Source organism: Astatotilapia calliptera, chromosome 5 (assembly GCF_900246225.1).
Source record: "Astatotilapia calliptera chromosome 5, fAstCal1.2, whole genome shotgun sequence".
Taxonomy (NCBI): Eukaryota; Metazoa; Chordata; class Actinopteri; order Cichliformes; family Cichlidae; genus Astatotilapia; species Astatotilapia calliptera.
This window is the reverse complement of record NC_039306.1, coordinates 23,262,669-23,275,153: the sequence shown is the minus strand read 5'-3', so window position 1 is coordinate 23,275,153 and position 12,485 is coordinate 23,262,669. Positions and strand designations below refer to the sequence as shown.

At 41.3% G+C, this 12,485-nt stretch overlaps 1 protein-coding gene across 1 annotated transcript; it reads left to right on the top strand.

The window, feature by feature from the left end:
- The first annotated feature begins 819 nt into the window (after positions 1-819).
- LOC113022625 (leucine-rich repeat neuronal protein 2-like) lies at positions 820-10,638 on the top strand. The gene is made up of 2 exons (XM_026168214.1): positions 820-1,174; positions 7,140-10,638. The coding sequence occupies exon 2, from the start codon at positions 7,563-7,565 to the stop codon at positions 9,930-9,932; it is 2,370 nt and encodes a 789-aa protein (XP_026023999.1). The 5' UTR covers positions 820-1,174; positions 7,140-7,562; the 3' UTR covers positions 9,933-10,638.
- The last annotated feature ends 1,847 nt before the right edge of the window (positions 10,639-12,485 follow it).

Sequence of the window (12,485 nt, the reverse complement as noted above, 5' to 3'; positions counted from 1 at the left end):
GTGACTCCCAAGCTAGGCGAGTGGCTCCAGCAGATCCCGGGAACAACATCGGAGATCTCTGTCCAGAAGAGCGCAGTCCTGGGAACAGCTAAGATACTGCGCAGGACCCTCAAGCTCCCAGGCCTCTATATATATATATATGTATATATATATATATATATATATATATGTATATATGTATATGTATATATATATATATATATATATATACATATATATATATACATATATATATATACATATATATATATATATATATATATATATATATATATATATACATGTATATATATATATATATATATACGTATATATGTATATATATATATATATATATATGTATGTATATATACACACACACACACACACACACACACACACATATATATATATATATATATATTCATACTGCAGTAAGTCTGAGAGCCTCTCAGTGTCTGCCTCCCTACTGGACTAAATTATTGTTCTTTCAGACATAAATTATCACCATAGCCACCCCCTGTCAATGTGACATTATACAGAAGCTGTTTACAGAGCCAGTTCAGAATCAGCCGTGTAAGGATCTGATACCAGAGCCATAAACACAGTAAATGATGCTTTTCTTTTCTGTCTGAATTAAAGATTTGTCCCCCCTGGTGTTTTATAACTTCCTGTGCATGACCTGACATTATAAACAGGTCTTTAATGCACACATGATGGCAGAAAACTAAAATGCCACTAGGGGCCAAAAAAAACTTCTCATCCAGAAAAAATGGAGCACATGTGGCTTTCTATCAGCTTGTGGAAAGAAAACGAGAACGAGAGAGAGTGAGGCAGGCAACAGAAAGAGAGGTGGAGAAATGAGAGGGGCAGAAGCACTGCTGCAGAACACCTCATCTCCTCTCTAGCTGGAGGGAGAGAGAGCGAGAGAGAGAGAGCGATAGAGAGAAGAGGAGAAAGATAGAAAAAGAGAGAGAGAGACTCAGTCTATGCCAATTTTCTCTTCAGCCCTTGTGATAGAGAGGGAGCTGGGGAAGTGATATTTCAGGAATCTTAAGAGATCAACAAACGTGCGAGAGGGGGAACGACAGAAAACTCGGCATGTGAAGAATCTGCAGAAACAACGACTGAAAGCGAATGGAGAAGGGAAGAAACGACAGAGAATGAGAGAGATGTAGTCTGTGCTTCTGCTGCGGTAAGATAAAATATGTTGTATTTTCTGAGCAAACTGGACACTGTAGCACTCACAGAAGCATGTAGTTGCTCTTGCACACATGCAGCTGTGGTGGATGCATGCATATTCACTCTGAATGAAAGCGGGATTGATTCAGTAGTCATGGGAGCAGGTGGGTGTGTGTGTGTGTGTGTGTGTGTGTGTGTGTGTGTGTGTGTGTGTGTGTGTGTGTGATGAAAAAGCTTGAGTGTCTCTGCAGGCAGAGAAGGAAAATAAATGATGAGTTTGTGTATATGGGTGTCTTAGTGCTGGAAAAGATTCAGCTGCAGAGCAATGCGTGTGTGTGTGTGTGTGTGTGTGTGTGTGTGTGTGTGTGTGTGTGTGTGTGTGTGTGTGTTTTAAAGTATCTGCATCCAGTACCTCTATCTCTGTCATACCACCCCTCTTTCCTGCTCTCTAAATCCTCTCTGTCTCTATTCAGCTCTGTTGCAGTGTCCCTGTGTCATATCTGCACTTACCAAGCAAGACGTATATGCAAAGACTATTTGACATGAGCATGTGTCTTTTCTTCATACAAATCACTCTTTGTCTTGCAGCTTCATTCAGTCTCTGCCTGGCTTCTCTCAAACTGGAGAGTCCAAAGGAGCCCAAAGGAGAGACGTGTTTGACTTTAACTCCCGGAGAAGCTTGAATGCGACTGATCTGATATACCCTGTCCTTTTAATCTATGTTCTTCTCCGTGAAAACTTTCAAAACACTGATTATTTGACAGTACCCTTAAAAGGAAAGGCAGCCCCTTGTAATTCAGTACCCCACATGCAAAAATTAGTTTTGTAATATGCTAAATTTTAATCTAGCATACCTCACTTTCTTTCATTGAGTTTGTGCGAACAAGTATGTGTCTACGCACATCTGCTTTTACATGTTCTTTTGCTAATTCTGCATTAGATTTAATACAAGTCTTGTTATTCAGGTAGACAAGTAAGAACTTAATTGCATGCAGATACTCGGGTGCAGAGTTTATTGCCTGTGCATCAAGCAAAACAAATACATGTGCTAACACAGTTTTCTTTAAAACTGCCAATACAAAACATTTTGTTTGCTTTTTGTGTGTCTGTGCGGGTTTTGTGAGTGCAACCATTTGCAGGAAGAATGGTAATGTGTACCATTAATTTGTTTTGGTGGGACATGGACAGATGTAATGCCAAGCTCCAAGCACATAAGCTTTATCTAACAATCCTGAAAAATACGCATCATTTTCTATTCTTTGAAGACTGGCGTGATTTGAAAGAGATTTTGAAAACTGTTGCAATAAAACTCATAAATACATAAATGGACAAATCCATAAGAGCTTCTACTGAGCCTGAGTCAATGCTTTTATTTCTATTAGGAGCAAATTTTGTAGAAAGCACCGATACCAAATAATAACTGCACTGGCATTTAAGTAATGATACAGCCAGAACAGACGACACATCAGACAATGAACTCCAGCCCTTTTTTTTGTTTTTGGCAATGTGTACTCATGACAAATGGTTATTAAAAGTAATCAGTGGGTTTTATTGTTTTGATTTTGCATCCCATGATCCTGAGCCAAGGACATAGTGTGCTCGTAGTCCCAAAAGGCAACCAGTAGCATAAGATATTCTTTGCAGGCGTGGTTAAACGGAAACTCCTCTGATTTTACAAATCGAAGTGTGTTTACAGGCCTTCAGGTGTTACACACCAGTAGTTTCACACATAAAGTCCAAATAAGCTGTACACAACCTTTTGTGCATTCAAGAAAAGCCAATCGCCTGTAGCTGGAAGAAAAAGCCTGATCATTATCTTGAAACTAGCAGCTCGAAGCTACAATAAATAGCTTTTGCACTTAAATGTTGAAGAAGAAGAAAGTATGGATTAAAAGTGGTATCTCTTCACCTGTGGTATTGATTGTGAGCATTTTTTTCACTGTCCAATTAAACTGGAGGAGCACTAATATTCTTTATGAATTAGTAGTGAGACAGCTTATGGTAAGGTGGTGCATGTACACATGTACACGGATTTTAATTCAAGTGTCAGTGCAGCTGTTTTTTGCGTTTTGTTTTTATTGCCCTTGTATAGTCGGGATACAGTTATATGTGGGGCTTAAATGTGAATCATAGGAGTGTACAGATCAATGATGAGCACTAAGAGATAAAGAGTGATAAAGAAAAGCCCACAGATTAGCGATGAACTACAGATGAAAAGCTTTTAGCACATATTGGTCCCTTTTGTTTGTTACGATACATGTATTGTGCAAGTCCCCGATAAATAAACAACAAATAGTGATTAAAAATTATTTATCCACAGTCAAAATTACAAGTCCTCACATCACGAGCCCTTTGTATACACCTATCAGCACGTTGTTCTGCTCTCCTGAAACTGCCAAAATTGCTATGAGCTTTTGAGAGCAAATGATAAAAAATGGAGGACATCAAAATTAAATGACAAATCCATTATTGAGCAGGTTGCTTGTAAAAAGATGAGAGAGTGGAGATGAAAGCGAATGGCTGATAGAAGCGTAAGAAGAGCCCCGGGAGGTGGGAACTGCTCCCGTGTCGTTAGCGTCTCAGCTCAGACACTGACTTACACTTTGCACCCACAACAATTGTTTCACAAATTTTGCATACATTTCAATAATATGGTGTTTGGATGCTTATAGCTTTCACTGTCGTCGTAACTGCTCTAAACAGAGGCAGACAATTAATTTTATTGCTTGATAGTAATTTGGCCGACAGACATCATCTGTACATGATCTTCTGTTAAGTCAAGAGACTGAATCCTGCAGCGGTTTGGATAGGAAAACTCTGCAACCGTGATGAAGGGGTATAAATTCATCTAAATATAAACAGTTTTATTATCACGCAGAACAGAAGTTCTTGTGTAGAACACCTTTAAGGCAGACGTAGCAGGGCTTTCATCTTTTTTAAAGTTTACTTTATGTGGCAAAGTTATAATGGCATCATCTGGGTTTAGACCAGTAATCTGTGAGAATTGCTTTCACGTCAGTTTGGCAGTGGATGTGAAGTCTTCTGGGACAATGAAGGCATGATTGTACGACCAAAACAGGAGACGAATAGTGCTTTTGTTTTCCCCGGCAGCTATTTGTAATTTTCCCTAGGTAGCTGAAATGGTGGAAGGTGGATAAAATTGTGGAAACTCTGCTCATCAGAAGACAAAGAGCTGGGAGAAATAAGAGAAGGGGAAGAGGGCAAGTGACGGAAATGGAACGCAAAGCCTTGGACAGGCAATCCCTTGATGGATTCACTCTGGAATTTAAGAGGGTTCAACAGCAGTAGTCCAACCTGTTGAATATGTTGTGCTCAATAGGACTTGGAACTAGTGATTGAGCCCACAAACCTGTCAGGAAAGTGTTGATCGAGGTCAAGTGAGCTCAGGACCATTTTACTAGAGATTTCGACACAAAATTCAGGATTCATCCTGCTGGCCAATAGAAAGATTGCAGGTTCAGGGTACTTTTGCACTGAATGTGTGGTTATCCGTTTCATAAAATACTTGGTGGCCTTTTCTGGAGTACAGTAATTTAGGAGACATGATTTGACATTCAGCTGATGTTACTTTCACTGGATCACTAAAAGTAACATCAGTGGCCGACTTAGAGGTCAGTTTTGGCGATGTTGGAGAAAAGGTTATCCAGTGGCATCTCAATTCAAAGAACTTCCATCAAATCAATTTCTGCTGTGACCACCTCTGCTTCTTCAAAGCGCTCCATCACTCCATGGCGCTGAGATCTGCCACAGGCCTCAGTCAGAACTCTCTGACTCTATGTTTGAGGTTTCTGCCATGATGTAGATTAAAGCAATGAAAAAAAATCAGACATCTCCCTGATGGTGTTGCAAGCTGAACTAAAACTGCACATTGCCTCATTCCAGTAATTGTTGTCAATATACAGTGTATCCAAAGGAGTCATCATAACATGGGAGATTTGCAAAAATAAATCAACTATGTGGCTAGCCTTAGCTATTATAACTTAAAGGTAACTCCAGAATACTTTGTTCTGGTGAAAATAAAGATGTGAAATACCAGCCAGAGGGCGAAGTACACTGTGACGAGATATGCTTAGATCGGTATATAATATATAACATGCATATATGAATATGTAGTAATGTATTGATTAAAATGTTTGTGCGGTCACGTTCATGTATGTTTGGAGCTTCCTACAACAAATCAGTGTAGTTGTTGTCTCTGCTAGAATAAATATAATGACTTTTGCTGGCTATTTTTATGCACACTGAAAGTAATTTTTCTGCGTTTTTTTTTTATCTATTTGTTGTGGGGGGGTTGTTGTTTTTGCATGTCTGCAGTTTTTTATGATTGTTAATATTGTTTGCATGGCGTACGACTGGCTACTTATTTTTACTGGTTCATTTATCACAGTGGGCAGTCACACTGTGTCAGTCAGGCAAAGCTAGTGATTAATGAAGCAATTTAAAGCTTAAGTTTGGGAGCTGATGTAGTCGTCCTCCATCAGTTGTAACAATGTTAAAGACAGCAGGAAAATATTTTAGCTATACCTTGTCACCAAGGTTGTAATAAATAGTTAACTAAGGAGATATGAAAAAACATTTTACCTGAAATAAAATGTAAAAACACAAAGGAAATTTCCTCGCTCTCAGCTGCTGTCACATTTAACAACACAACCTGCCTGAAGAGGTTTTGTTTATTTACACTCAGGTTGTGTTTGTTTTGCAACATCTGTACCAAACTCCTCAGCCTTTGCCTTTGGCACATATCCTCCACATTATAGTAATTCAAGAGATTAAGCCTCTAAAACTAATGAAAGCTAAAAACACACATATAAACACACATCCACTCTGGAAAGTAATTACATCTAAAGTGAATTAAAAAAACAAAAAGTGAAAAGAAATAATAATTCTAATAATTATTATTTGAGCTTATCTCTTAGGCCTACAGCTTAGGTCATACTTTGCCTAGTTTAAAAAAAAATGTCTTTGGTGATTAAAACCAGATTTCTAGAAGCTGATACTTCTAAGGACAGCACATAATTTTTCCCACTGTAGGGTGCCTGCAGTTTTGGTCAGCTAATTACCGGCATGATGCTCTAAATGTTTGATGTGTTAGTGTGACGGTTTTGCACCATGAATACCGAGCAATAAGTCTCTTTGGTGTGTGTGTGTGTGTGTGTGTGTGTGTGTGTGTGTGTGTGTGTGTGTGTGTGTGTGTGTGTGTGTGTGTGTGTTTTTTAAAGTATCTGCATCCAGTACCTCTATCTCTGTTATACCACCCCTCTTTCCTGCTCTCTAAATCCTCTCTGTCTCTATTCAGCTCTGTTGCAGTGTCCCTGTGTCATATCTGCACTTGTGTGTGTGTGTGTGTGTGTGTGTGTGTGTGTGTGTGTGTGTGTGTGTGTGTGTGTGTGTGTGCATTACATTCACTGAGTCTTTCCCTTTATAATCTTAAATACAGAACACTGATATGAACATAAAAGAACCTTGGGGTCTTTTTAACTGTTACATAATGAATAACATTTGTGGGACGCTATGCTCTGACGGGCTCTGAATGTGAAGTACCAGCGTGAAATATTTATGTACATGCTACGTGATTTCATCATTCCTGCATATTTGCCCATTCTCCTGCCAGCTGAGATACTATTACAACAGAGCACAATCTTCTCCCTGCTTCGTCTCTTAGTTTTTAATCATCATTCTGTCCGTGTCTAACGGTAGAGTCGAGGCTAAATCTCACACTGAATAACAGACATTCTCATCTCGGACTTTTTACCCGTTCTTGTCCATCTTCTTTTCTTTATCTCCTCTCTATTCTGCTTTTAAAGCTCTGCCTGATTCTACCATGACCTTGCTATCGCACATGAGCAAAACTGTGCTATATTTAAAGTCTCACATGCAGCATTAACAGACTGTACAAAACAGTTTTTATGCTCCCTTTTCTCTGAATCCCTTTCTCTCTCTTTTGTTCTGACAAACAGAGATCCGCCGCACCCCGAGCTATGAGTCTTCCGCTTGTGGTCAGGATGTGAGACTGATGATGTGAAAGCAAAGGCCGTCATCAAGCTACAGCCGCTGTGCAGTCCCACTTCTACCACTGCAATCAAAGACGCACAATAACACTCTGGTTACAGTAGGGCCTCTGCAAGCTCAGCAAATGGGAAGAAACACATTTCAGCTTTTTAATTCTGTGTGAAACCACTGTTGATGTCTGTCAACATTATAGTCCCTCTTTAATTGGGTGCCACTTTGTGAATGATGACACTAAACCATCTGTCTGATATATACACATAGCTTGCGTGCCTGTTCACACTACAGATTTTCAAAAATTGCTGTCCAAATGATTGAACGCACATCTCCATAACAAACTCCTCTCCAGCTCGTCTAAATCACCTGTAAGGATTATGAGGCCGGCTTTAGTGCTTCTACAGTCACATTGTCTCTTGTGTGTGTTCGGTGGTATGTGTGTGCCCATTGTTATGGGCTCCCAACCTCCCGCACTACCATGGCATGTCTCGTGTCCCGCGAGGTGTGTGTGTCAGATCAAGCCATGGTTCTCCCTCGATTCCGTTTACCACGAAGCCCCCACTGTGGACTGCAATGATCTGCTGCTGACTAAGCTCCCATCACCAATACCCCTGGACACGCACACCTTGCACCTGCAGAGCAATCTCCTGTCAGTTCTGGACACTGCAGTGCTCCATGGACTCCCCAACCTCACCGACCTCGACCTCTCTCAGAACCGCTTCAGTCATGTCAGGACTATAACCGACCGTTTCTCCCTTCCCTCCCTTCTGTCTCTACACCTGGAGGAAAACCATCTCACTCACCTTCCTGAGGCTTCTTTTGCATCACTGCCAGCTTTGCAGGAGCTTTTTCTCAGTCACAACTACTTACATTCAATAGCACCTGGGGCCTTCATTGGTCTGGACTCGCTATTCCGTCTTCATATCAACAACAACAGACTCACCACTGTTAACCCTCAATGGTTCAAGGCTTTGCCTCGCTTGGAGGTTCTCATGCTTGGGGGTAATCCTGTCGAGTCGCTTCCTGAGCGTGGCTTTATTGCCCTGAAATCCCTCCGGAGTCTTGTCCTTGGCGGTATGGGTCTAAAAGGTTTGGCTGAAAAAGCACTAGAAGGCCTGGACAGCCTAGAGAGCCTCTCCTTCTATGATAATCTTCTGAGTAAAGTTCCAACTCAGGCCCTCAGGAGAGTACCAGGATTGAAGTTTCTTGACCTCAACAAGAACCGCATCAAACTGATTGGGACAGGAGACTTCCAAGACATGGTTCACCTGAAGGAGCTCGGTTTAAACAACATGGAGGAGCTGGTTTCCATTGATAGGGCCGCCCTGCAGAACCTTCCAGAGCTCACCAAGCTTGAGATCACAAACAACCCACGTCTGTCCTACATTCATCCACAGGCTTTCCTCAAGCTGAGCAGGCTTGAGAGTCTAATGCTCAACTCCAACTCACTGAGTGCTCTGCACCAGCACATCATGCTCTCCCTGCCAAATCTTCAAGAGGTCAGCTTACACTCCAACCCTCTGCGATGTGACTGCCTGTTTCACTGGGCAGCCAAGGAGGTTTCTCATCCCCAGAAAGACGCCGAAGCAGATGCGAAAACTCCCCGAGTAGTGCGTTTCATTCAACCCCAGGCGACCTTATGCTCAGAACCTCCAGAACTCAGAGCTCGCAGGGTGAGAGATGTGTCCTCAGGAGAGATGTCAGCCTTGTGTCTTCCCATGATTCCTGCCAGCTCTCTGCCTTCCTTCGTAGGGGTCCGTGAAGGCGGCAAACTGGTTTTGCACTGTCGAGCTCTTGCAGATCCACAGCCTGAATTATACTGGGTGACCCCCTCTGGTCTGAAACTTCATCCGGAACCGATGCATGCATCCAAAGCTTCTTCAGCTCCTCTCCCCTGCAAGAGCCGGAGGACTTCTGAAGAATTCAACCTCACATCTGAAGCCAATACCCCTCGCCAGCAGAATGAAGACAATATTCCCTGTCAGCTCCTCAAACACTACCGGGTACTGCCTGAAGGAACTCTGGAGATCAGCAAGATCAGCACCAGAGAGGCGGGATTGTATACATGTGTGGCTGAGAATGCATTAGGAGCAGATACACGCAGCGTTAATGTAGGTGTCCATAACAGAGAAAAGAGAAGAAACCGGGGGGCAGCTGCTAACCTGAAGAAGTTTCAATTACTGAGAGCAGATGCCAGGTTCGAGGTGAGAGAGATCAGAGAACATTATGCTATCCTGTCTTGGCAGAGTGGACACAACCTCCCCTCAACCCGCCTGTCCTGGCAAGCCATGTTCTCCAAGGCCCACTCGCCCACATACACCACACGCATCCTTGCTGGTACACAGAGCTTCAACCTGACTCACCTGCAGGCTGGGACATATTACAGAGTCTGTATGCATTTAGGAATCAGTGAGGGCACAAAGCATGCCAGCAGGAGATTAAGAGAGAGCAGAAAGCCTCAGTGCGTTTCATTCAGGACAAAGGATGCCCCTGAACCCCAGCCCAGCCTGCAGCTGAACCCACAGCTGACCTCCACAGCAGTCACACTACTGCTCCTCGCGATCATACTGCTGCTCGCAGGCCAGGGCTGGGACAGTGAGCCTGGTGAGGGAACAGGAAAGAACCATAATACCTCCCATCATGACATAAGGGGTTACAAAGCTCTGATCTTCAATCAAAAGGCAAAAGGAAGTGACGACCCTCAGCCAAAGCAGAGCGACAAACTGCTACTACATCAGAACTGCTGAGATAATTGTACACACTTAAATGCAGTAACACTGACACACACACACACACACACACACACACAAAATGTCAGACACACACTTTGTTATTAAGAAGAGGGGAATCATAGATGAAAGCCGTAAAGCGAGAGAGAGATTTGTATTTATTTTATATACCGTATAAAGTATATATTGACATTGTTTCTGTGTTAAGATGTGTTGTAAATGTCTAACCCCTAACCAGGGAAATAAAACTGGACAATCAAACTCCTGCTGTACAGTGAGTGAGCACAGGAGAAACAAATGAGCCAGAGCTGCCGATGACCACTGGACCGAAAATAAACAGAGACTGATTCAAGCCAGAGACTTATATTTACCGACGGGAGCAGCTCAGACCTCCAGGGTTTTGTCATGTTTGCCGTCTATGTGTTCCACAGACTGAACTATGAGTTTCTCAAAGCAGATGAAAGTCTGCCTTAAGACTGACACTGAACAAAATCCCTGGTTTTTTTGGACTCTGTAAGTCAAAGTGATTGATGTAACAACCCTTCTGCTTAGCTTTCCAAATCTTGGACTGGGTTGTCCATCTTGCAGTACGCTACATGTACAGCATACTCATCTGGATTCCTCGCCTAACATCCTACATTCTGCTTCAAAATAAAAGTGATCTGAAAGTGATTGTGTTAAATTCTATTTTGAGCTACACACAATAAAATCTCTTTTCCATTTACTCGTTTTTACTCTTTCTTTTCATTTTCCAGACCTCAAAACAATTTCAAAAATACTGAAAATACACTATTTGATTAGGGTTCGAGGAAATACAGAAAAGTTCCTGCATCAATATCTTCTTACTGATTCATCTACAGCTACAGCCCCTTCCTCATCTGCATGCAATTATCATTTCTCCACGGTAGAAATAGGTATAATAGCTCAGGATAGCTGGAACCTACCAAATTAACACAAGATGCAGTGTGTCCCCTGCTGGATAACAAGTGGAACTGAGCTAGGGTTTGCAGTGTCAGTCCCAAAAAGGCTGTCTCATTGTAAAAGTCGCAATCCTACATTTACATGTCTGTCCCTAGACTCAGGTTCTCTTTGAGTATTTTAAGTACCGCCTGCTCCAGTGACTCCAGTGTAAGAGCCTGGGCTCAGTTGTCAGCAGTGTGAATCAGATCAAGTATTTATCTTGCAAATTTATAGTTACTTCAGTGTGATAAAGTATGAGAAGTCTGTCTATGTTCATTGCAAGATCCAATCAAAATCAGCAGAGTATGTGGTCACAAATTTTTTTTACAGCGGAGTCCCTGCAGGAATATCTTTGAAGCCAAAGCATCCAATAACTCCATCAATACAATTTTACTGCTCGTAATCGCATAACCTCACCAAGAGACAAACATCGCCAATGAGTTGATGCAAGGCGAGGTGGAAGAGAGAGACTGAGCAGTCCACCTGGTGCAACTTTTACAACTTCTAATGACAATGACACCTTTAACTTGCTTCCCCCCCGAGGATGCTGTGTCAAACAATTTGCAGCGACATGTCCTGTTTTATGGTAGTAATAACATTGCTTCTCTGACTTGGTGGAGCACCTTTAGGTTTATATAGCTTGGAGTATCTACTGGTCATAACCGCTTGTTGTTTCTTAGCTTACTTTGACTGGATGTTGCAGTGAACAAAGAGTTCAAACAAGAAAATCTTTAAAGCTAAAAAAAAAAACCCCAATAAATCAACCAATATCATTTACCATGAATGTTACAGCCAGTCTTGCATTTTGAGAGATATTAATATGTGAATCTTAGACTACTTTTTATTATATGCTCTAATAAACTGCCCAATATTTTAATTTAGTCATATTTTATAAACACAAACCCCAGTTTCCCACCTAAAATAAAAAAAAACCACTTTCATCAGTAGTTAGTTTGCATTTATTCACACAAAACATAATACATTTCTTCAATAAGGCAACACAATACTGTATATACATACAATGACTCATATGTATACCATGTTTTAAATTTATGTTACTTTGTCATTCTTTACTGTCACTACCAAGTGTAAATAAATAGTTTAGCAAGTCATGTAAAAGAGAGCCAGATGCAAAAACCTCAAAGTCAAACTGTACATCCAACGCAATGCTCCTTTACTTCCTGTAATATGTTGTCGTTGCCAACCTGTTTGAGCTGATTTCTGAACACAGCTTAATGGTCCATTTACTTTCTGAAATAAAAAAAGTGTACGGAAGCCCAGAGAGCTCAAAATACTGCAACTTACTTTGGAGCAACTTTAGAAAATATTCATCAAATATTCAAATCTGACAGATTTAGCAAAAATAATAAAAATGATAGCAATTACTCATGCATTAGGATACACAGAGGCCGCTGCAAATACAATGAAAATCTTTTTAGGGATCATTAAATATTGATGAGCATACCGTAGCTTGTTGCTTTTGAAGGTGAAAGATGATGTTAGTGTCATTTAACTTGTGTCACAGTTTCATATTCTGTTTATATCCAGGTTTCTGCATTTATTCTGACGGCATTTCAGCAGGTGGTTGTTTTCTCACATTGATAAATGCTG

Excerpts from the sequence above, each read along its gene's own strand:
- LOC113022625 (XM_026168214.1), top strand. The coding sequence starts at position 7,563 with ATGAGGCCGGCTTTAGTGCTTCTACAGTCACATTGTCTCTTGTGTGTG.